Source organism: Stegodyphus dumicola, chromosome 6 (genome assembly GCF_044657685.1).
Source record: "Stegodyphus dumicola isolate Sdum_Otavi_A_Nest chromosome 6, ASM4465768v1".
NCBI classification, from domain to species: domain Eukaryota; kingdom Metazoa; phylum Arthropoda; class Arachnida; order Araneae; family Eresidae; genus Stegodyphus; species Stegodyphus dumicola.
The window spans coordinates 22582766-22609722 of record NC_140773.1 but is presented as its reverse complement, the minus strand read 5'-3'; the positions used below and the strand labels follow the sequence as shown (position 1 = coordinate 22609722).

The 26957-nt window shown below is 36.1% G+C and overlaps 1 protein-coding gene across 2 annotated transcripts in view; it reads right to left on the bottom strand.

Moving 5' to 3' along the window:
• The window catches only part of LOC118189074 (uncharacterized), a 275823-nt gene that overhangs the window by 84275 nt on the left and 164591 nt on the right, over nucleotides 1–26957 (bottom strand). The window contains exons 3-4 of one of the 2 annotated variants that reach the window (XM_085818170.1): nucleotides 11927–12033; nucleotides 4769–5840 (exon numbers count right to left, since the gene is read on the bottom strand). In XM_085818170.1, coding sequence (XP_085674296.1) covers nucleotides 5196–5840; nucleotides 11927–12033 — 752 coding nt within the window. In that variant the 3' untranslated portion in view covers nucleotides 4769–5195. Of the gene's footprint in view, nucleotides 1–4768; nucleotides 5841–11926; nucleotides 12034–26957 lie in introns of those variants that run through there. The other variant, XM_085818172.1, reaches the window with a different exon arrangement.

The window sequence follows — 26957 nt, the reverse complement described above, 5'->3', positions numbered from 1 at the left end:
TGATATGAGTTCCTGATCTAAAATTCCACTGTTTTGAAATCAATCACTAAAGCTGTTATCTTTCATGCGCCAGGCTCTGCCGCTCCATGAATCATATTTTCCGGTATGTCATCAATTTCTAAATCATCACACATACAGACAGATTCACCAATATCTTTCCTGCAAATGACGAAAATGAAATTGATTTTTTTTCTTTGTACCTCGTTTCTTCGCGTACCTGCTCAGTCCAGAGGTTTATGCCAATTTTGTAGCAAATGGTGTGGTTTAAATTGAGGAGAAAATTTATAACTTCATGACTTGTAGTAGACTGGACTGTTGCCTCCGCGATCTGCTTCTGATTTACAGTGGAAGTTGTAAATCAAAATAAACGTGAACGCCTGACATTCAGCCCGGTTTTGGCAAGTCGCAGCTCAGCTGCAACTTTAAGAGTTGCTTTTATGACCCAGTTGATATAATAGTTCAGCGCAGAATGTCGGTGTATTATACAGCTAATTTATTGCAAAGTTCCAGTCAGTAGCTGTAATCAAAGAAACTTAAAAGTTTTCTGCTGTATTATTTTCTTAACTTTCGATCATGGGTGTCACCTCAGAACATAGAACATATGTAGAGCATGCTTTTTAACTTAAAATTCAGGAAAAAGAATTTGTTTAGGGGTTCATTCGTATAAGAAACTATTTATTAACTGCGTTTAATATATGAATCAATAGTTATAGAAAGGGGTTATATGATATTTTGTTTTTCAGAAACAAGATTAATGGTGGGAATGCAAGCTTCACAAACTGTGCAAAAACTTAGATTCTCAGGGCAATGCTAAGGGGTGAAACGAGAGATCGCAATTCACAAAAATTGTCAAAAAAAAAAAAAAAAGGGACAAAGAGCTTTTTTGTTTGTTTAAATGGCTTTTGGATTGCTAAAGAAATAAATTGTGTACATACGTTCCACTAGTCCTATTATTTTTAAAACACCTTCAGTAAAAGTAATGTATTACGCATTTCCCAAGCTTCTAAGCGTATACTGATCAACCTATTAGTGACTATGGTGCTTTCTTATGAGCAACAAATTAGCGGTAGTGATTCTTTTCCTAAAGAGCGGCAAGGACCCAAGATGCTCTCCGCATAATGACCAGTATGTCTCCTACAATACTTAAAGCGCATCAATGGGTCACTATCTATTAATTATTTTCTCGACAGACATGACATAATGCATGTAGCAAATGTGACAACGTGGCTTTCGAACAGGCCGTACAGCCGAATCTACTCCAAGAACTCATGCAGAATCTCTCATAAAATAACAGCTGACGATCACTTACTTGTTATAACAAACGGTATCCAGGGGGCTTTCTTTTCGCTCTGGTGACTAAACGTCATTCAGGGTTTGGTAGTAATATAATTCATAGTTTGGTAATAATAGTAAGAGAATGCCAAGCACACTCGTTGTCTTCATTCATAGCTATTTAGAAGACTGCAAAGGGTACGTAATACTAGATGGTACCACAACGACGAAGAATATCTCACAAGGATAAACATAAGGCTCGTTCTTAGGTCCGACCTGTGGAATCGTTTTTCAATAAAATGTCCATTATTCTGTGCATACGTACAGTACACTAGGGGTTACTCCCAGACGTGGGCTTTAATATGCCCTTACACGGTCGGACTTAATAGAACACAAGTCATTGACGACCGACAAGCAGTCACCAACAAAGAGAACGAAGATATGTCATCGACCGTTCCCTACTGTTAACCAAGGGGAGCCATACCCCCAAGGACAACCTTCGATATCTCACCATGTAACGTCACCACTACCAAGGGGCAGACAAGACAGTTCCAGTACAGTGCCTGCTGAGCCTGAACCTACCACCGAAGAATCCATGGTTCTACGTTATTGTGAAGACTGATTATGTGTGCCAGGAGTCGAGCATTTCTAGGCAGAAGCCGGGAGTTGCTCCAAGTTGACTCCCAGGGGAATTCGTAAGTGCAAACGTTTTGAAAAAAAAATCACCCAAATGGGATTCGGAAAAGTTCAAGATGAATCATTCCTTTGAAATATGGTACCCGAAATTTTTCGCGATTACAATACTTTCGTACAAGAAAGTAAAAACTACTTTAAAAACTTCAAAGTTTACAATGAGGTACATTCCGCTGACCTCATAGATCACGTGAGTTATGTATACCTTTTGTAAACAAACAATGCAGATAACCTCAGAGATCACGTGACTTATGTACAGCTAATGCAAACAAGCAAGGACATTCTTCCTCTTCTTCTCTTGCGGAATTATCTCATTTTAATCTCTACTGATTAATATGAAAACGTTTGACTGCAAATGTGCTTGTTTTCATATTGTTATGTGTGAATCATCAATTTAAAAGATGTTATACATACCAAAGTATTATACGTATAAAAGAGTATTAAGGAAGATAAAAAAAAGTTTTTTGCGAGAATTTTCATGCGTTTTAGCGTCATGTTTCTTCCTGTAATCTACAGTTAATGTTTAATTTAAGCCACTTTATTTTCACTTCTTAGTTCAGCTTACAATTTCCGGCCAGAACGTGGTTTCAAAACCGCGTTTAAATGCAAATGAAAAAAGGAGCAAGTATTTAAAGTTGAAGTTCTACTGACTTTGTTAGAGAGCCAGAGCTATCCAGATTCAGCTATCCACCCGCTGACTGTCACTGAACCCCTTTAAAGTTTCACTGATCCCCAAAGGGTCCATGCCAACCCATATCGGAACTATTTTCTATTTTTCTAAATGGTATAATATGAAGATGATAAAATGGATCTCTTTTAAGCAGAGAGATCAATAATATAGGTCACCTTACTTTTCTGCCGAGTCTCGCTCAGTTTGGAAATCGCAGAAAATATTTCACTAAGTTTCATAGGAGAAAGTGCAGAATCGTCCACTGCTTGGCGCGTTTTTAAGAATTGCACATACTCCGTATCCATGTGCACATCGACCTATTTTCACTTAAAAAAAATCCCAGAATTGCACAAAAATGGCACTGTGCACTCCCTTAAAATGTCCATGTGCACATCGACCTATTTTCACTTAAAATGTCAAAGAAAATTGACAAAAATCCAATTCTTCTTATTCTTGTAAAAAGCGCCAAACAAATAAGTGGACGATTCTGCACTTTAGCCGTTTCATACAATAAATATCTCATATTTAATGTTCTAGTTAAAGACTTCAAAGACATTGAACCTTTCAAATGCGAATAGCACTTATAGGCATGGAAATCACTGTCATGTGCAAAAAGTGTTTGAAGGCTCCCAACGTTAACTGGTTACTCGGTGAAAAATTTTTTTTAGTTATGCCAGCACATCAGACGTTTACCATTCGGCGAAATGTCAGATATTTATCTCTTAATTTATTTCGCAATTTTAACTATTTGAAAGCAAAGTGTTGTAACACCTTAAAAATAGAATACTTATTATCGACATGCACCATCATGTGTTGCCCAGACTTAATTTTTATGTTACTGGGTAGCAAAAGAGCAGTTCTTAAAAATATTTTTTTATATTTTTTAATCCGATATGCTGATTTAAATAAAAATGCATTTAAACCATGAGATATCCAATTAGAAATATTAAATATTCGTATTTTTACATAATGACACTAGCCGCTCTGATAAAAATTATATTATATTGCTACGTTTTTCTTTTCTTCTTCTGACAACAGTTATTGCGTTTTTCTTCTTTCACGTTCGTAAGGGGTTCGTGTGGATTTGGAGTGAATAACGACGGCACTTGATGAAGTATCGAAACACACTTTACTTAGACAATATTGTGAAGACAGCTCCAAAACACGTTTTACAGTCGTCGATGAACTACTATAAACACGCTGACACGATCAGAGACACAGCGTTCAGGTTATCAGGCTATCACGGTGGAGAAAGCTTCCTGCAAAGTAGCCGACTCTGTTTTCCGGAGTACAGCTCTCGACTCTGCTTGGTCGTTCTCGAAACTCCATGTACTCTCGAGACTGAGACTCTCCACGCTACAACTCGCGATGCACACGACAACACACAGAGCACAGCTCCTGACTCTCGGTTCAGTCGTAGCCGGAGCTCAACACACTCTCTCGACGATGCACTAACCGCGCTACACTAACAGACTCCTTCGGTGCACTCGACGACTCACTCGGCACTTGCTGCCCGGCTGTCAACTCGATCGACTCCGCAGGGATTGACCCGCCAGACGAAACACACTCTCGATGAGAGACATACACTGACTGACTGCGGACCAGCAATGTTTATATAGCTTTCGGCCTGTGTTCGAGAACATTCTGGGCTAAACCGGTAAGAATTCGTTCCAGAAAGTTCTCCAACCGTCCATGGTTTATCGCCAATTTTGTCGCCAAATATCGTCAAATGGGCGATTTCTCGCCAAATGTGGCAACCCTGCCTACCCTTTTTGTCCATTTTATGGCAACCCTAAAACTGCTCTGCGGGGAAGCCATCTTACCGCGCCTGCACATTCCGTAAGAATATATATTTCTTTTTTATGCTAACTTTGACGTGAGTGCGAAGATAGCGATGCTTAAAAATGAAGCAAAAAAGACAAAAACAATGTGTTAGCAGATGAGAGTCCAAGAGACTGGCAACCTGAGATGGTCAGCAACAGCATAAAAAACGTTAAATCCTCTTGTGCAACGTAAAAATCAAAATCCTCTCAGATTTTCTTTCCCCCTTTTTTCTGATTTTAACTTTATTTATTTTCTAACGGGATTTTATACTGTGGCAAGACTTATGGAATCAAGAAACGCTACAGAAAATCCAAAGAAAGTGTTTTATTTGTTCAAAGTGAACAAAATACAGAAAGAGTAATTTGTTCTTAATACATATTAAAACGCAATTTTGTAAATTTGAATTATGCATTAAACTCTAAGTTACACATTATTGAAAATAATTATTAAATATTTAATATAGTAATTTCTTTATATTTATATATTACACAATCACAAGGTGTAAGAACAAAATCATAGATAAACATATCACAATTATTATTATAACCTAACTGCACAGAAAAAGCGTCTTGCGTTTGAAAATTTCGCAACTATATTCTGATTAAAAATTATTAGATGAACATTTTTAAAGACGAATTAGATTTTTAACTTTTAATTAGTTATATTTCTGAAGTCCAAATTCCTTACTATATTTCATATCTCTGTTTGTGCAATTACATAATGCTTTCAAGGTTTTTTAGGAAGGAGTATAATGCATATCGAAGAGAGCGAAAACTCTGTTAGTATCTACATTCGTCATTTCTTCGTCGTCGTTCCTTCGTCGAAACACCCGTGCACATATTTCCACAGTTGGAGAACCAAGTTTCTTTAAAAAATCATTAGCGGGTGCATTATTACTAACGGTCGCCATGTAGAGACCTTTTATTTCAGGAGCAGACATGGTGAGCCTCTTCAATATTGCTTCAGCTACTGCAGCATCATTGGCATACAGCGGGCCTAAGTGATGTACTCCTCGACAGGTTTTCTTGATAACTCCGAACCCAACGCATTCACCATCTTTGATTGCTACAAACGATTTGGTGTCTTCTTCCTCATAGGTAAGTTTAATGGCCAGATCACGTCTATAGCCTACGAGGTTGAAATCGTATTTGTAAATTAATGGTAGATGAGAATTTCGGCAATGTTCGACATAAATTCCATTGGGAACTTCATCCGATAAATTTTCTGGAGAAATGTCTTCATATATTTCGTTGACTAATAATTTCCATTTGTTTTCAACTATCGGGATTTTAAATTTATCTCGATGAAGTTCCTCTTTTCCCGGCACAGCATTCCCGGCTGTATTCCTGGCACCGATACGCTCCATGCACGCAGTATATATCTGAAAATATAATATTATAAAATATATAACTGCATAGTAATCTTTTTTTCAAGAATTCTAATTATCATTAATTTCTTGAATTGCAGTAGAGCTTGCGATTCGATTGTTAACAAAATTAGTAGAATGTGGTTAAAAGATATCCGGTGTTGTATAGGTTACAATACCTGATTAATATATAAAACATTACATTTTGTTTCCTCGTGCAATAAATTTATATACCCGGTAAAAGAAAATACGCATTTTCAATTTATTATTGTCTAATAACTTTCATGATAATTCAATCAGAAACACTATTTTTCGGTTTACCTACTTTGAGTTTAATTTTGAAATTCGATGAGACAATGAAAGATATTCGTTATTTGCTGTTTTGATTTAAAGCTTTTTGTATTGTTAGTAAAATATCTGCATTTTATACTATTCTTTATGGTTAATAAAAAGATTGATTTTCAGTAAAGGCTATGAAAGAAAATTATTTGCATAAGTACTTAGCATTATTAACGATGATATCTGCATAAACAGGAGCTGTAAATGTTAAATGGATGTAAAATTGTGTCTCTCATTTTTAAGATAAACTACTTATTTGTCCTGCGATTCATGAGGCCATGTAATTTTTAAAATAAATCCGCGGAACATGTTACTGAATTGTTGTTTATTATTGTCTGTTAAAGCTGAGCGAAATGTAAATGCTTGTGTAGATTATCGTAGACTTAAATCCAATGAACTATAGAAGTTCCTTATGCTTAAAGGAGGCGAGATCAGAAGGTTGTGTGTTCAAATCACGTCTGGGTCGCCAAATATGGCGACATCTAATAGCCATTAGACTCCATCAGAAGGTCATCAGAAAGGCCTAAGAATCACAAAACTTCAGTTAACAGTCAAAACAAACTTTAACATTTAAAACAGGAAATCCCATCTGTCAAAAGGCTAAACTTTAACACACACGAGTTCACGCATGATATCGGCAAAGAACACTCAAAAAGAGGTGAGAAGAAAGTAAGTCTCAGCGAAAAAGTTCAAGTTTTATACTCATGCTATGGCGTACATATTGCGCAGCAAAGATGAATGTTGCCACTCACTGAAGTAAAGATTTTCGCCATAGATCTATTAAGCAAGGAAATGAAACTACAGGATTTTTACAAATAGCAAGAACAGATCTATTCTCGTCGAATATAGCAAACTATAGTTTATCATATAAAGACGAGAATTCACACTAGCGTCATAAACCAAACCATAAAAGAAACGTGCAAGTTTCTCTATTTCATAATAAAGGTATGAAAGCTACACAGTTAAAGTGAATCTAAGATGCTGGAGCATATAGTAAATCTTTTCAAATGGCCACCGAGATCACATTAGGTCCAGATTACTACTGTGTTCAACTGTTAAAAAGTAGATCCGTTGAAATATAAACTACACTGGTGTGCAAAACTTAAGCAACAGGTGTTCTTTTTGACATAAATTCACGAAATATCATATGAGAGAAATGAAATTCAGAAATAAGAGACAGCATTTTGTATTTAAACGATGACGAAAGCATAATTGCGCAAAAATGAATACAATACATACAGTATGGAATTAAACAAAAACAAGCTTTATTGAACTCAGTATGGGATATGCTCTCCCCTTACTGCAATGGTTACTTCTCACCGTCTCCCCACACTCAGCACCAGATTGTCCAACAGATCTTGAGGTGAGAGTGCCCATTTCTCAATCAGCATCTGTTTCACTTGTTGGGTGTTCGCCGGAGGATGTAATCGTGCCTCAAGCCATCTCCCCAAAGCATCCCATACATGTTCTATGAGATTTAAATCAGGGGAGTACACTGGCCAATGCATTCGAGTGATATCTTCATTTTTCAGTAGCTTCTGAACAGCAGGAGTCCAGTGTGGCCGTACATTGCCATCCATAAAAACAAAGTCTGGCCCAATTGCACCTCGGAATAGACGCACATAGGGAAGGACCACTTCCTGACAATAGCGATCTCCGGTTATAGAACTTCTGTCGAAAACGTGGAGCTCTGTCCGCCCGTTCAGCATAATGCCCCCCCCCAGACGAGATCTCCAGGACACCGTAATGGTCTCTTTCCGTGATGTTACTGAGATTAAACCGTGCCGTTACCTCTCTCCAAATAAGTTGGCGTTGAGAATCGCTTGGGGCCCTAAAACGACTCTCATCCGTAAGGAGGACACGACTCCATCGATAAGATGCCTAGTTTTTGCGCTTCTTGTCCCACTCTAACCGGTCGCGCCGATGGCCAACTTTCAAAGGGATGCAGCGTTCAGGACGGCGGGCGAATAGACCATCTTTGTGAAGGTGTCTGGACACAGTAAACCACGACAATTGTCGCCGGTTGCTGTACTACACAGTTGCTGAGCTGTGGAGCTTGCTGACTGGTTTTGGGCTCTTTTCGCCTGTAGGACGATATATCGGTTATCTGCTGCAATTGTTGTCCTGTAGCGGTCACCACCAACCTTTCTAATAGCTGTACCTATGGTTTGGAAGTCTTTCCAAGCCCGCGAAACGACACTTTTGTTGACTTCGAAATCTTCAGCCACACTGATCACACTGCGCCCCTCCTACAGCTTTCCGATCATTCTTCCACTCGTGAAGTCATCCAGATGATTTCTTCTAGCCATATTTCACCTGTACTTGCAACGAATGTCTTTAATTGCGTCTTCGTCCTTCCTTATGGTAGTCTCGAGTGGAGCGCACGCGTTTTGCGTACGATCACTTAGCATGTGATGTTTTTTTCGGGACATTTGCATACGCATGACCTTTCTACTGAATTGCGTGTTCTTTGTACTGATAGCAAGAACCCCTTTTCTGCAACTGCATGGTTATCTGATTAAAATTTGCATTGTTGCTTAAGTTTTGCACACCAGTCTACTAGCAGCTTCGCTGCCAGCCTTCGTCTGGCTTTTAAATGTACCGGAAAAATGGCTGAAGGGCACACCAAACGTTAAATTTAAAAACTGCGTACAATTTTACTCTGCAGAACAACTTCATTAAAAAAAGTTATTACGTATAACAAAATTGCAATGAAATAAGCAATATCCCTTAATACAAATATTAATTATCCTAATAAATAAATTAATCAAATTCCCTTTGCAAATCTTAAGAACTCAAATGGTATGTAGGAGGTTTAAGAACTTTGTTTCCTAAAACAATCACTCAAAACTTTTCAACATCTTTAAAACAGTGAAATGAGCAATAAATAACATAAAAAGAATACAAAAACAAAAAATTCTGAAAAGCAAAGTAAAATTAATGATATTTTATCTTATATTTTCAAGAGAAAAAAATTACAATGAAATAAGCTATATCCCTTAATACAAATATTAACTATCCTAATAAAAAAAATTAACCAACTTTCCGTTGAAGAAAAAAAATCATGCAAAAATTTTCAATATCTTACAAACAGTAAAATAAGTAAAAAATAACATGAAAGCAACTCAAAAAAACATAAAATTCCGGGCAGAACTTTACTCTGCAGAACAACTTTATCAAAAAAAAAAAACCAATAAAAATGTATTATATATATATAAATGACGATGAAATATGGCCATCACTTAAAAACAGTGACATAAGAAATACGATGAAAAATTGTTGCCAAACTCATATTTATAATAGAATGAAACTATTCAAAATGATGCGATTTCATCAAAAATCTATCAACTACAATAAGACAGGAAAATGGTTGCCAAAATCGCATTTTTAAAGATGTGAGATGTGAGAAGTGTACTCGGAAGCTTCATTTAAGTTTTTTTTAAATACAAAATATTATCATTTTTCCAAAATTCGTTTTGTAAAAGCAGTCGCAAGGATGAAAGTTTAACGCGTCCAAAAATCAAAGAAAAATAAACTGTACATTTTTAAAAATAAACTTTTTTAGAAAAAATCCCGTTGAAAAGGTATTAAGCTCCCTTTGTTAAATAAATTCGCATTTAACCGATTTATTGAAACACGAAATTTATTTTAAGTGCGTAAAATAGCTAAGTGCCTACGTTTCATGACGATGGGAAATTGGAGTGTGTAGAGTAAAATCTCGCTTTCCTATAGCCCATTATGTCTCAAAATGATGCGATTTCGTCACGAAACATAAAACAAAAAAAATTCGAATTCGAATTTCGAAAAAATCGCTTCGAGGTGCACTGGCTCTTGTCTAGATGCACCTATGTACCAAATTTCGTAGCCGCGGGTCGATTAGCTTACGCGCAGCACGATCGAAAGACAAACACACAGAGACAGACTCTTTCTTTTATTATATGTAGAGATGATAAGAACTAAAATATAAAATAAATTTTTCTAATAAAATACACAGACTATTTACTAGCCACTGCCCGAATAACCTATTTATTTTATGCAAAACGATCTAACGGTTGAAGGCATTATTGATCAGTGCGATTTAATTTATTTTGAAGTCATTGACATGATACTTCAATATACTTTGTTTCATTAATCATTATTTGCAATTCTTATGTTTGAAGACAAGATTTATGTTTGTTATGCGCAGTGCATCACAAAACGTCGCTCAACTGGAATAACGGTTAGTGAGTCTGATTGCCGTAATGAAATCCGGGTTCGAATCCCAGAGAAGGCACTGATGTTTGTAAGTGTCTGTGTGGCTTATGGTACTCTAAGTATGAGGGGAGCCGAAAGTCCTCTCGAGAACTTGATGGTAGGGAAAGAGGGATAGAAGACTCTCAGACCCGTCCCCTCGGGGTGCTCTTTTTCAAAACAGGGGGCAGAACTGAGCACCTACAGCCGTACTGTCACCTGTATGGTTCCAAAGGCTCTTGCCAACAACAGGCCCAATCGTGCTTGTTTGTCATGATGAATTTCGAGGTCTTGATCTGATATCAGACAAGCGAGATTAGTAACCACAATAAAAATAAATCACAATAGAGTATCATTGAATGACAGAGAGGAAAAACATCAGTCTAGAATTATTGTAATTTATTTTGCAGAAAACTACTTAACGAAAGCCGAACAAAATGTAAAAAAGAAATTAATTAATTATCTCTCTCAATTTTTGTGCGTAACTTCATTTAAGTCAAGCTAAAGTTAACGTCACTTAAGTTAACTATCTGCAAACAGATGCATTTCACTTTTATAATGAACATGAATTTTATTAAATGCAATTACATGGACTGGTGAATAAATTTCGTAATTTTTACAAAATTGAATTATTAAATTTAAGAATACCAATAGACGAATAGTTGAGTCACTTAAAATACTTCTGTAACTAGAAGTAGATCCGAAGACCTATAACAAATAGTATGAAAATAAAAGCAGCTTAATGACTCTTATGCCACATGGTGTACTATTTTACTTCAGTCCCGATGCATATCCGATATGAGAGGAACAACTTAGAAAGTAATTACTTCTTTTAAACAGTATCTTGAGAAGACAATTACTTTTTTTATTTCGGATAGTAAAATATAAAATATAAGACCTTTTCCCGATAGGAAACATAACTAAGATCTATCACTTGTCAACTGATCACAGCTTCGGAGTAGTCATGAGGATGACTACTTTTAATGACTTCACAATTTATTTAAGAAACATTATATGGTATTTCTCCCACTTTCCTAGCGTCCTTCGTGGTGTAGTGGTTCTGCCTGCTGATCCGGTATTCCAGAGGTCCGTGGTTCGATTCCCGGCGAAAACGGTTGCTAATTTTTCATCTCTTTGGCTTCCAAAAAAATCCTAATGACTCTACAAGCGGCGCCCGAACTAAAAGGGTTGTGGATGATGATTCTCCGCACCCATGATTTGACGACTAGGTCCCCTAAAACTTTAGTCGCCCTTTAAAAAGGGGAGTATATAAGGTATTTCTCCCACCTCCCTAGCGTGCCTTCATGGTGTAACGGTAGCACGCTGGGTCGGTATTCCAGAGGTCCGTGGTTCCGATTCCCGGCGAAGGTGGTTGCATATTTTTCATCTTTTCTGCTTCCAAAAATATACCTAATGTCTCTACAACATATCTAAAGGGAAAATAAGCGAGGGAGGAGACAAACAACAATCTGATATTTAAGCATATTCGAATATTTAACAGAATGTGTGGATTCGTTATATTGCTTGCATACCTTCAAACCTATTCCTAGAAGACGGTATTCCTCTCGCACACTATAGGCACCGAAGAAAGCTAAGTTATCATGGTTTATAACTCCAGCGCACGTTCCTAATACTTCACCTGAAAAAGAAAGAAATACATTAGCAAAATTAATTTCGATATCATTACACTTAAGTAACGCTCAGATGTAATTAATCTAAACGTAATGTTCATCTTCAAGGGGAGACATGCATCCATTTTACACTCGTCATTAGTTTTATAGTATAAATTAAGTTCTATAACATAAACAAGCGCAAAGCATTGGATTTGCTTATGACAATGGGTTTTAATTTGTATTCTTAAGGTATTCTGCGTTTTAACATTATGTTCTGATATTTAATCATATGTCTAAAAATTAAAAGAAAGTAATTTCTTGTCGTAAAATTGGAAGTTTTTGAAATATATAATGTAAATTATTACGTATTGTTACGAAATGTACAGGCGGGGCAGGATGGCTTCCCCGCAAAGCAGTTTTGGCGTTGCCATAAAATGGCAAAGGAGGGCATGGTTGCAACATCTGGCGAGAAATCACCCATTTGGCGACAAAATTGGCGATATACCATGGACGGTTGGAGAACCTTCTGGAACGAATTCTTACCGGTTTAGCCCAGAATGTTCCCGAACACAAGCCGAAAGCTATATAAACCCTGCTGGTTCGCAGTCAGTCAGTGTGCTTCATTGAGAGGAAGAGTGTGTCTCTCATCGGGAGTGAGTGTCGGGAGATCGGGAGTCTCGTCTAGCGAGTAAATCCCTGCGGAGTCGATCCCCCGAGTTGACAGCCAGGCAGCGAGTGCCGGGTGGGTCGTCGAGAGCTGTGCTCTGTGTATCGTCGAGTGCATCGCGAGTTGTAGCGTGGAGAGTCTCGAGAGTACATGGAGTTTCGAGAACGACCAAGCAGAGTCGAGAGCTGTACTCCGGAAAGCAGAGTCGGCTGCTTTGCAGGAAGCTGTCTCCGCCGTGATAGCCTGATAACCTGAAGGCTGTGTCGTTGATCGTGTCAGCGTGTTTATAGTAGTTCATCGACGACTGTAAAACGTGTTTTGGAGCTGTTCTGACAATATTGTCTAAATAAAGTGTGTTTCGATACTCCATCAAGTGTTATTCACTCCAAATCTACGAACCCCGTACGAACGTGAAGGAAGGAAATAACGTAACAACTGGTGTCAGAAATTGGATAAATTACGTAACAATATGATAATGCCATACTAGTTTTCCAAAATATTCTTGGAAAATGTGGGCAAGAGTTAAATTTTGATTCTTCGGACTGTTTAAGTAAAATGTAATAACTAAAGTTTCCGTTTTACTCGGGATGGAAAGATAGATGCGGTTGTATATACATCATGACACATAAACTATCCTTCTGACGGGTACTTCATGCTTCATTAATATACATTAGTTGATTTCTAGCCTACTTCATAACTCTTTCAACGTTGAATACAGGTACCGTGATAAGAAGGACATAGTACCAAGTGAGCTGGCGCTCTAAATTTATGTAACTATGAAATTGAAACATAAACAATGAAGATACTGGAAATGGAGAAATAGCTATACCACTACGCTACTCAAACCATGTAAAACTCCATGAACACAAACGAAAAGCATTCTTACGCCGCGCCTTTAGCCTGAATGAGATACACGACAGATCATATGAGCAGCAATTGAAAGGTCAAATGAATACGTGCAATTTTTACAGATCACCAAGGAAATCATCGGAAGATCATCAGAAAACCGTCAGTATTATGGATTTAGAAATCCTCATACACGACCGTGATGACATTAACCCAACGCACACCATTACAACCTCAGGCTCTAACAAACTCAAGAGCAAACAATCACTAGGCAGTATTACTATTCATATTTGAAATTTAACTTCCAACGAGTATTGCAAAAGAAGTGGCGTTTTTTCACAGCTCAGAGAGAGAGCGTAAAAAAAACTTTTAACAAACCCTTCAGGGTGACCGTCAAAATCTGAACCCTTTCACATTTTTTGTCCGAAGGGGCTTTGTCCCTGAAGGATTATTGTTTTCTTTTTGCGTTGGTTCACTATAAATGCCCGTTTCATTTTTCAAACTTTTGCCACCAAATGTTAGTGTCCTGCATTATATTTGCAGAAACTAAATAATGAAAAATTTGCTATAAATGTATGTATATTTCTCGCATTGTGATAAAGCAACGGTACCTAGAGCCATCGAATTTTGAATGACGTAATCCTACTGGGAATATGGGCATGTGGAAGCCCAAATTTGAAATAATATTTGTTTTATTATCGATTTCATATTTTGTAAAACTTGAATGAATTTTTGATTAACAAACTCAAAGAGTTCAAAGCGAGTAACGACAACTTGTACAGAAAAAAAATATTTTTATCTCCACCGCACGAGACTCTGTATCGGAAATTCTAAAGATATGCTCAAACTATTTTGCGATATTGCTGTTGAACTGAATTTTATGGTTTAAGTCCGAAGAACGTAATATTTAATAAATAAAGGTAACAGGCAAAATATTAAAAAAACGCCCCTTTGGACGTAATTTAAAATATGAAACCTTTCAGGTTTTTTTCCTTTTCTTTTTTTAATTTTATTTATTTATTTATTTATTTTTTAATTTCAAGACAGGACAACACCGAAACCAAACGTAAAATGAATTTACGACAGAACTGTGAACACCAGTAGGAAATAATAGCTTTACCAAAATTACATACATTATTAATGCACTGTTGTGTGCATACAGACTCTAATGGACGGAATGCACAAAGAAATGATGATAGGTTGATAGAATTTATTTTACTAAAAGAAACACTTTGCAGTCCTGGAACTTTACACAGAAATACTCGTATAGTTTTTCTCAGTATGATAGAGCACAATTAGTAGTTACCACTTAAAACTATTAAAAACGTTAAAAACAACTTAATGCAAAATTCATGTAAAGAGTCAAGCTCAGACGGAGACCTCTCAGTCCTCTCAATACATGTCAGCTTTGAACTAAAACGTGGAAACCGATGCTCTCTGCAGGCTTATGTAGTGTTTTCCCCACCCGGCGGAGTTACTGTGAGACATGTACAGTTAAAGATGCATAAAAGGGCCGGATACAGTTCCATACAGAGATCAATTACAATACCAGTAACAGTTATGCAGAGGTCAACTACAGTACCAGACTCAGATGTCTTCAGATGGTCGCCAAGTTTGCCGTCTCTTAGAGACTCGTCAAATTTGGCGAAAAAAATTAGTCATCAGCTTGGCCTCATGTCCAGTTTACGGAGATAGCCACTTATCTCAACGTTAAGCAAATAAGCTCAACACGTAAGGTTTTAGCACCACTAGATTTGATATCTCTAATGATTATGGTTTATAAGCATTGTTAAAAATGCATACATTAACTTTGTTGTAATTCAACAAAAGCCTAAAACAATTATTTAACAAAATCTTTAAACAATAATTGGTAAATTCATTGTTTCGAACCTTATTAAAAGGATTCTTTGAATATGTAACAATGAAAGGTACTCTGATCTATAACTCTACTCATAATGGAGGTAAGATTCTCTGTGTCTGTCTTTCATTCGGTCTGCGTGTAAGCTAATAGACCCAGGCCTACGAATGTGCTACATAGCTGCATCTAGACAAGAGCCAGTGCACCCCGAAACGAGGTTTCCAAAAATTGAATGACATTTTAATTTTATTTTATTTATTTACTTATTTATTTATTTATTTATTTTGATAAAATCGCATAAAATCGGTAATTTTCTCTCATTACATCAGCAATAGTGAAACGCAACCATTTTTGCTGTTGTATCCCTGTCGCCATTGTTGATGATATCAGCACTGTTGCCATTCGGAAAAATGAGGGCGAAAATTAGCGTATTAAAAACTTTCAATTAATATCTCTGATTTTTGCTATTTTTTTGGATAAAAGTGGAAGCGGAAAAGTGGAAAACGAACCAACGCTAAACTGCTGCTGCCATACATATTCAAATAAACACTTCTTTTCGGGGGTTTCATGCAATACAAAGCTTAAACGTAATCCTTATATGTACATATATATTTATATATATATATATAACCAATGATTATTATTATTAAAACGAAAATACTTGAGTACTACGGGAAAATATTTTTATATACAAAAAGTACTTTCAAAACAAGAATTTTCCTTGGATTTATTACTGCAAAGCACAGAAAATCGTGTTTACCTTCCACTCTCATGGAAAGGGTTTCATCTACCTTTGGCTGGGTAAAAATAAAGCTAAGTATAATCACAGTACAAAAATATATCAAACTATTTTTAATTCTCTAATAGCCACCTCTTTAAGATAAAATCATCTGGTTAGCCTAACATTAACTTACGTTATATAATTAGCATAAACGATACACCAAAATGAGTTTTGGTGATCGATATACTTAGTGTACATAGTGTTTTTCTACTTTTAGTTACTCTTTATTGCATTTACTTAATTATTGCTGGCAAATCGATATGGGCTTTGCGACCCCTGGGCCATGACATTGATGTGTATTATGTGTTGAAAATTTCAACAACTGCTCTGTGCAAATATGCTCCACTCACTTATGTTACATGCCTCAACAACTACCGCCACGTTATTCCGTTAGCTTCAATACACGAGGAAGGAGAACTCTCCAGCTGTAGCACTTACGAGGATAAAGGTATGCCAACGTTTTTATGCTACAGATGTGCTAATTTGCTTTTACGATGTAAAAGTTACGCTTCAGATATTTTAAACCGCTTTTTTACCCAACTTATGACACTGTTACATATTGCCACATTGGATGTGATTCCGAACTTCAAGTGAACAGGTTTGTTCCAACATTGGGATTTAATTTTCACATTTATATGATACCAACAAAAAACAGATATAGGTATTTGACGATTTCAGGTTATTGTAATTATTAAATAAGCGAAGACCTATGACCTATATATCATTAGAGGGAATATATTTATCCCTAGGAAGCCTTATAAATGATATTCTAAATCATACGCTTACATACCAAACCATCACAACAGACGACATTCTGACATCATACCAGTCGATGTCATTTCATACGACCATCATAACAGACATTCTGAACATGGAAAACCGAGTGAATAAAACATAACACTTCTATTCTCTACATTCCTCAATAATAAGATAGGCTAATTTTTAAAGATGCTCAGTATATTTCAAGTCAGGTCTCTTAAGTAGTCAATTTATGACAGAGAAGGCGGACGAATGCTCATCCATCCAACCAACCAGTAACCAACGGTAACCTGTGAGAGGCGCAGTTATCTCTCTGAGATTCTCAATTTCCGTGTGAATGACAGGGACATAAGTGGATGGAGATGATAGCTCATCACATCTACGTACAGAATCATATTGAGGGAGGTTGGAACAAGTACCAAATATCCCAAACACAACAACACGAAAGCATCCCAGACCATCATTAAGCCTCCACGGCCTTGTACAGGTCCAATCTGCCATACCGGATTCATACCTTCATGATTCTCTCGCCATATTCTCAGCCTCCCATCGGTATTAATTAGACGGATCGAGACTCATCACTCCTACACATTTCAAGTCCACTAGTGTTTATTCTCTATATTCGCTTGCCCAGGTAAGAATGGCAACTCGATGGCATGCATTTAGGAAAGGTAAACTCGTGTGTCTACGGCTTCCGAAGCCCATATGGTGAAGGGAGCGATACACGAAGCTGTCTATGTCAGAAAGTTTACCTATATTATTATGTGAAACCACTGACTAACGACAAGCATAGTGCTAGCTGTATGTGCATTTACCACAACTTCTTCACGTAAGCCCATATGCGGCGCAGCGCTATTCAATTTGCATAGCCATGTCTATCCCTAATTTAGTGGCACTTCAGTGTAGTTACAACTCATGAAGCTTGGACATACGTGTAACGATTTCAATAGAAAAAGATGAATTTACTGCCGAAAAAGAGAAAAAAAGACATAATATATTGGTTCAGAGAAAACAAAAACAAATTCTAAATGTTTTATTGTTGTTACTGGATTCTTTTATAACGGGAAACCTAAAATAAGGAATGTAGAAACAAATATCAAAATTAATTCGATTACAGTCAGAAATAACTTTAAACACCTATATTCAAAGACGAAACTCCATCCTTTATCCAAACAGTCTTGACTGTATTAAGATCCATCAGGATAAGGCTACAAACCATACTTCTAAATCTACTGCTTTATGTTTTGAAAAAAGTGAGATATGAAACCGAAATTGAAGCTATTCCCTCTAGATGCATATCCCCCAAATATCCTGATGTGTCTCCTATGGATTAATCTGCATTTGTGCTTTTAAAACAAGCTCTTTATACGTGGCATCCCCAAACATTGGATGGAAGTGGAACATTGTGAAAAAGAAGTGGCATAAAATCAACCTTGATGTTTTCAGGAAAAGGCTTTTCTCTTGGAAATCAAGATGTAATATGATGGTTCAACAAAAGTTCTCTCAGATGGAATATATTAGAAAATGGAATTTAAACATTTGTTTATATATATAATTCTTTGCAAAATCCTTAAAACGTTAACTGAACACACCCTGTACTCAGTGATTTGCGATAGTTATGTTGAATTTTAAATTTCAGACTAAACGTTTGAGGATTATTCTTAGGGTTTCCTTTATTCTCATTTTAATTAATAATGCCTCATAAATATTTATTCAAATATATGAAAGTATCTGAAAGGTTCATTTTCTAATTTATAAAATACGCTGTTTTTAAATATTCTTAACCCAGACGGACATTAGCCCGCATTCTGTCCAAACGTCTATGTGTGCAAATGAAAAAAATGATTCCTTTGGGGGCATAACAAAGTCTGAAAGCTTTCAGTTTAATATTTGTTTTTGGTGTATCTGTGGGGGTGTAAATTCTTTAACTTCCAGTATATATCCAATCGGGACATTTTTATAAAAATTATTTAAATTAATTTCTTTCAAAATTCATGTCATGACTGATTTGTTTGAGTAAAAGTTAGGTTATTTGAAAAGGGCAAAGAAAAGGATGGTTAAATGCCTGGCGCGAGGGATGGCTTTGCGGAGAACGTTCCATGCGAAAATGCCTAATATACATCGAGATAAGGAAAACTGCAGAAGCCAACCATGAAGCCAGCACTTTTGCGGGGAATCAAACAGGTAAAACTCTTAGCATTCTTAATCACAGTGCATATTGCTATGGAACACATATTCAAAATACTTCGTTTGAAAAGAAAGCAATATATTCTCATTTATTATTTCTAGTAAATTTTAACATGAAGGCCACAGAGAGAAAAAAATCTAAAATACAAAATAGCATCCTTAATCGTGTTTTAATGATAATCTGGAGATTTTTTATTCGAAATGCCGACAAATCACTTAGGAAATAGAAACATTAAGTAGCTGACGGTCACTTCGAATTGCGAGCACAGACAACAAGGGAAAATATGCCTAACAAAAATTTCAATAATAGCTACAGCTTAACTTAATTCAATGAGAAATTATAGTTAAAAGTAGAGCATATTGGTAAATCATAACTGACTTTGGTGTGTAAGCTAGTAAATTAATTTAAGAGCACAAGGAAAACCAATTTAGCAACGGCATTTAACTGCAAATAATCATTTTAATTTCAGGTACCATATAATTTCATTTAAATTTTGCAGTTCTGAAATGTAGCTCTAGAAAAGAATTTTAAAATGATTTTCTGTTTCCATTTCAGCTGTAGCGCAAACGATTGGATTGAAAACCCCTTTCCTCTCTCTTATCGAGAAAGGCAATTTTTTCCGTCCAAATCCTATGCTCAGTCAATAAGGACGTCACTTAGTCAGTCATTGGTCAGTCAATGTCCAATTTTTATTCAGTCACTGGTCAGGCAAGGAGATCTTAACTTTCTCAGTTCCTGTTCAGTGAATGCCCAATTTTTAGTCTGTCTGTAGTCGGTCAATGAGATCGTCACTCTGTCACTGCTCAGTCAAAGTCCAAATTTATTCAGTCTCCGGTCTGTCAATGAAATAGTCAGTTAGTCAGTCACTTGTCAGACAATGTCCAATTTTTAGTCAGTCAACGGGCAATTAAGGAGATTGTCACTTAGTCAGTCAATGTCCAATTTTTAGGAAGGCCCTGGTCAGTCAATGAGATCGTCACTTAGTGACTGGTCAGAAAATGTCTAATTTTTACTCAGTCACTGTCCTACTTTTAATCACTAAATGAGATTGTCATTTAGTCAGTCACTGGTCAGTCAATGTCCAATTTTTAGGCAGTCACTGGTCAGCCAATGAGATGAGTGTCATGGCAAACAAATTTATGACGAATACAAACTGAAATTGTATAAACTTATCTCAGATCTATATAATATGTTTTAAGTCCTTTGTTTATTTTTAGTTTTTTAAAGCAGAAATATTTCAGTAACGTTTTTCTTATGTTTGAAATTTTGAAACGCTTGCTATGATTTGAAGAAGGATGTTGACAGTACTCGTCATCAAAGCAGATAACAGGGACGGTACCAACGACGAGATCAGCAAGATGTTCTTCAGAATCTTGAATTGGTTTCAGTTCTGTTCTGTCTACTTGATCCACTTTGCCATTCATTTTTGGTTCATTATTTGTGTTAAGGAGATTACCAGAATCGGTGACTCTTTGTGCTCCAATATCGTTATCCGATACAATGCATTCAGCATCCAATGATTTAATAGAGGCATTCAAACTGAATTCTTCCTGGTTCAAGATGGTTATACTGCTGTTCGTGCCTATTTGATTACCTGAGTTCTCAGATTTTGGAAAATCTAAATCCTTTTTTGTTTCATGTTGGAGGCAATTAAATTGCTTTTCATCGCTGATATTGTGCACATCGTAAGAATTATTATCGAAATCTTTGGCAAAATGGTCGATATGGTCAGTATCACTATCAACATGCAAATTAAGAAGATTATTATCTAAAGCTTCGTTATTAACTTCGAGGAGATCGGTGTCACTGTCTATATCCACATCAAAGGAATCATCATTAAATTGATTAATATCAGCATATGAACCAAGGAAATCTAAATTACGTACCTTCTTTCCGGCATTAAACTTGTGTTCACTACGGTTAATAGAGTTTTCATTATTATTTTCCCGAATTCTCTCTTCTCTTCGAGAAAACAAAAGGAAGGCAGTCGCAAAACAAATAAGTATGCCCAATAGGCTGTCGATAAAGGGTGTTGGTATAATAACGTAACACAATACTGTCAAAAAAAAAGAATTCCCTTTCTAAAAATGGTTCGAATGCGATTTCAGCATTAAAAATATAAACTTAAGGCAAATAAGCTCCACACGTAAGATTTTAGCACCACTAGATTTGATATCTCTAATGATTATGGTTTATAAGCATTGTTAAAAGTGTATACATTAACTTTGTTGTAATTTAACAAAATCTTTAAACAATAATTGGTAAATTCATTGTTTCGAACCTTATTAAAAGGATTCTTTGAATATGTAACAATGAAAGGTACTCTGATCTATAACCCTACGCATAATGGAGGTAAGATTCTCTGTGTCCGTCTTTCATTCGGTCTGCGTGTAAGCTAATAGACCCAGGCCTACGAATGTGCTACATAGCTGCATCTAGACAAGAGCCAGTGCACCCCGAAACGAGGTTTCCAAAAATTGAATGACATTTTAATTTTATTTTATTTATTTACTTATTTATTTATTTATTTATTTTGATAAAATCGCATAAAATCGGTAATTTTCTCTCATTACATCAGCAATAGTGGCACGCAACCATTTTTGCTGTTGTATCCCTGTCGCCATTGTTGATGATATCAGCACTGTTGCCATTCGGAAAAATGAGGGCGAAAATTAGCGTATTAAGAACTTTCAATTAATATCTCTGATTTTTGCTATTTTTTTGGATAAAAGTGGAAGCGGAAAAGTGGAAAACGAACCAACGCTAAACTGCTGCTGCCATACATATTCAAATAAACACTTCTTTTCGGGGGTTTCATGCAATACAAAGCTTAAACGTAATCCTTATATGTACATATATATTTATATATATATATATAACCAATGATTATTATTATTAAAACGAAAATACTTGAGTACTACGGGAAAATATTTTTATATACAAAAAGTACTTTCAAAACAAGAATTTTCCTTGGATTTATTACTGCAAAGCACAGAAAATCGTGTTTACCTTCCACTCTCATGGAAAGGGTTTCATCTACCTTTGGCTGGGTAAAAATAAAGCTAAGTATAATCACAGTACAAAAATATATCAAACTATTTTTAATTCTCTAATAGCCACCTCTTTAAGATAAAATCATCTGGTTAGCCTAACATTAACTTACGTTATATAATTAGCATAAACGATACACCAAAATGAGTTTTGGTGATCGATATACTTAGTGTACATAGTGTTTTTCTACTTTTAGTTACTCTTTATTGCATTTACTTAATTATTGCTGGCAAATCGATATGGGCTTTGCGACCCCTGGGCCATGACATTGATGTGTATTATGTGTTGAAAATTTCAACAACTGCTCTGTGCAAATATGCTCCACTCACTTATGTTACATGCCTCAACAACTACCGCCACGTTATTCCGTTAGCTTCAATACACGAGGAAGGAGAACTCTCCAGCTGTAGCACTTACGAGGATAAAGGTATGCCAACGTTTTTATGCTACAGATGTGTTAATTTGCTTTTACGATGTAAAAGTTACGCTTCAGATATTTTAAACCGCTTTTTTACCCAACTTATGCCACTGTTACATATTGCCACATTGGATGTGATTCCGAACTTCAAGTAAACAGGTTTGTTCCAACATTGGGATTTAATTTTCACATTTATATGATACCAACAAAGGACAGATATAGGTATTTGACGATTTCAGGTTATTGTACCTATTAAATAAGCGAAGACCTATGACCTATATATCATTAGAGGGAATATATTTATCCCTAGGAAGCGTTATAAATGATATTCTAAATCATACGCTTACATACCAAACCATCACAACAGACGACATTGTGACATCATACCAGTCGATGTCATTTCATACGACCATCATAACAGACATTCTGAACATGGAAAACCGAGTGAATAAAACATAACACTTCTATTCTCTACATTCCTCAATAATAAGATAGGCTAATTTTTAAAGATGCTCAGTATATTTCAAGTCAGGTCTCTTAAGTAGTCAATTTATGACAGAGAAGGCGGACGAATGCTCATCCATCCAACCAACCAGTAACCAACGGTAACCTGTGAGAGGCGCAGTTATCTCTCTGAGATTTTCAATTTCCGTGTGAATGACAGGGACATAAGTGGATGGAGATGATAGCTCATCACATCTACGTACAGAATCATATTGAGGGAGGTTGGAACAAGTACCAAATATCCCAAACACAACAACACGAAATCATCCCAGACCATCATTAAGCCTCCACGGCCTTGTACAGGTCCAATCTGCCATACCGGATTCATACCTTCATGATTCTCTCGCCATATTCTCAGCCTCCCATCGGTATTAATTAGACGGATCGAGACTCATCACTCTTACACATTTCAAGTCCACTAGTGTCTATTCTCTATATTCGCTTGCCCAGGTAAGAATGGCAACTCGATGGCATGCATTTAGGAAAGGTAAACTCGTGTGTCTACGGCTTCCGAAGCCCATATGGTGAAGGGAGCGATACACGAAGCTGTCTATGTCAGAAAGTTTACCTATATTATTATGTGAAACCACTGATTAACGACAAGCATAGTGCTAGCTGTATGTGCATTTACCACAACTTCTTCACGTAAGCCCATATGCGGCGCAGCGCTATTCAATTTGCATAGCCATGTCTATCCCTAATTTAGTGGCACTTCAGAGTAGTTACAACTCATGAAGCTTGGACATACGTGTAACGATTTCAATAGAAAAAGATGAATTTACTGCCGAAAAAGAGAAAAAAAGACATAATATATTGGTTCAGAGAAAACAAAAACAAATTCTAAATGTTTTATTGTTGTTACTGGATTCTTTTATAACGGGAAACCTAAAATAAGGAATGTAGAAACAAATATCAAAATTAATTCGATTACAGTCAGAAATAACTTTAAACACCTATATTCAAAAACGAAACTCCATCCTTTATCCAAACAGTCTTGACTGTATTAAGATCCATCAGGATAAGGCTACAAACCATACTTCTAAATCTACTGCTTTATGTTTTGAAAAAAGTGAGATATGAAACCGAAATTGAAGCTATTCCCTCTAGATGCATATCCCCATAATATCCTGATGTGTCTCCTATGGATTAATGTGCATTTGTGCTTTTAAAACAAGCTCTTGTTACGTGGCATCCCCAAACATTGGATGGAAGTGGAACATTGTGAAAAAGAAGTGGCATAAAATCAACCTTGATGTTTTCAGGAAAAGGCTTTTCTCTTGGAAATCAAGATGTAATATGATGGTTCAACAAAAGGTCTCTCAGATGGAATATATTAGAAAATGGAATTTTAACGTTTGTTTATATATATAATTCTTTGCAAAATCCTTAAAACGTTAACTGAACACCCCCTGTACTCAGTGATTTGCGATAGTTATGTTGAATTTTAAATTTCAGACTAAACGTTTGAGGATTATTCTTAGGGTTTCCTTTATTCTCATTTTAATTAATAATGCCTCATAAATATTTATTCAAATATATGAAAGTATCTGAGAGGTTCATTTTCTAATTTATAAAATACGCTGTTTTTAAATATTCTTAACCCAGACGGACATTAGCCCGCATTCTGTCCGAACGTCTATGTGTGCAAATGAAAAAATGATTCCTTTGGGCGAATAACAAAGTCTGAAAGCTTTCAGTTTAATATTTGTTTTTGGTGTATCTGTGGGGGTGTAAATTCTTTAACTTCCAATATATATCCAATCGGGACATTTTTATAAAAATTATTTAAATTAATTTCTTTCAAAATTCATTTCATGACTGATTTGTTTGAGTAAAAGTTAGGTTATTTGAAAAGGGCAAAGAAAAGGATGGTTACCTGCCTGGCGCGAGGGATGGCTTTGCGGAGAACGTTCCATGCAAAATTGCCTAATATACATCGAGATAAGGAAAACAGCAGAAGCCAACCATGAAGCCAGCACGTTTGCGGGGAATCAAACAGGTAAAACTCTTAGCATTCTTAATCACAGTGCATATTGCTATGGAACACATATTGAAAATACTTCGTTTGAAAAGAAAGCAATATATTCTCATTTATTATTTCTAGTAAATTTTGACACGAAGGCCACAGAGAGAAAAAAATCTAAAATACAAAATATCATCCTTAATCGTGTTTTAATGATAATCTGGAAATTTTTATTCGAAATGCCGACAAATCACTTAGGAAATAGAAACATTAAGTAGCTGACGGTCACTTCGAATTGCGAGCACAGACAACAAGGGAAAATATGCCTAACAAAAATTTCAATAATAGCTACAGCTTAACTTAATTCAATGAGAAATTATAGTTAAAAGTAGAGCATATTGGTAAATCATAACTGACTTTGGTGTGTAAGCTAGTAAATTAATTTAAGAGCACAAGGAAAACCAATTTTGCAACGGCATTTAACTGCAAATAATCATTTTAATTTCAGGTACCATATAATTTCATTTAAATTTTGCAGTTCTGAAATGTAGCTCTAGAAAAGAATTTTAAAATGATTTTCTGTTTCCATTTCAGCTGTAGCGCAAAAGATTGGATTGAAAACCCCTTTCCTCTCTCTTATCGAGAAAGGCAATTTTTTCCGTCCAAATCCTATGCTCAGTCAATAAGGACGTCACTTAGTCAGTCATTGGTCAGTCAATGTCCAATTTTTATTCAGTCACTGGTCAGGCAAGGAGATCTTAACATTCTCAGTTCCTGTTCAGTGAATGCCCAATTTTTAGTCTGTCTGTAGTCGGTCAATGAGATCGTCACTCTGTCACTGCTCAGTCAAAGTCCAAATTTATTCAGTCTCCGGTCTGTCAATGAAATAGTCAGTTAGTCAGTCACTGGTCAGACAATGTCCAATTTTTAGTCAGTCAACGGGCAATTAAGGAGATTGTCACTTAGTCAGTCAATGTCCAATTTTTAGGAAGGCCCTGGTCAGTCAATGAGATCGTCACTTAGTGACTGGTCAGAAAATGTCTAATTTTTACTCAGTCACTGTCCTACTTTTAATCACTAAATGAGATTGTCATTTAGTCAGTCACTGGTCAGTCAATGTCCAATTTTTAGGCAGTCACTGGTCAGCCAATGAGATGAGTGTCATGGCAAACAAATTTATGACGAATACAAACTGAAATTGTATAAACTTATCTCAGATCTATATAATATGTTTTAAGTCCTTTGTTTATTTTTAGTTTTTTAAAGCAGAAATATTTCAGTAACGTTTTTCTTATGTTTGAAATTTTGAAACGCTTGCTATGATTTGAAGAAGGATGTTGACAGTACTCGTCATCAAAGCAGATAACAGGGACGGTACCAACGACGAGATCAGCAAGATGTTCTTCAGAATCTTGAATTGGTTTCAGTTCTGTTCTGTCTACTTGATCCACTTTGCCATTCATTTTTGGTTCATTATTTGTGTTAAGGAGATTACCAGAATCGGTGACTCTTTGTGCTCCAATATCGTTATCCGATACAATGCATTCAGCATCCAATGATTTAATAGAGGCATTCAAACTGAATTCTTCCTGGTTCAAGATGGTTATACTGCTGTTCGTGCCTATTTGATTACCTGAGTTATCAGATTTTGGAAAATCAAAATCCTTTTTTGTTTCATGTTGGAGGCAATTAAATTGCTTTTCATCGCTGATATTGTGCACATCGTAAGAATTATTATCGAAATCTTTGCCAAAATGGTCGATATGGTCAGTATCACTATCAACATGCAAATTAAGAAGATTATTATCTAAAGCTTCGTTATTAACTTCGAGGAGATCGGTGTCACTGTCTATTTCCACATCAAAGGAATCATCATTAAATTGATTAATATCAGCATATGAACCAAGGAAATCTA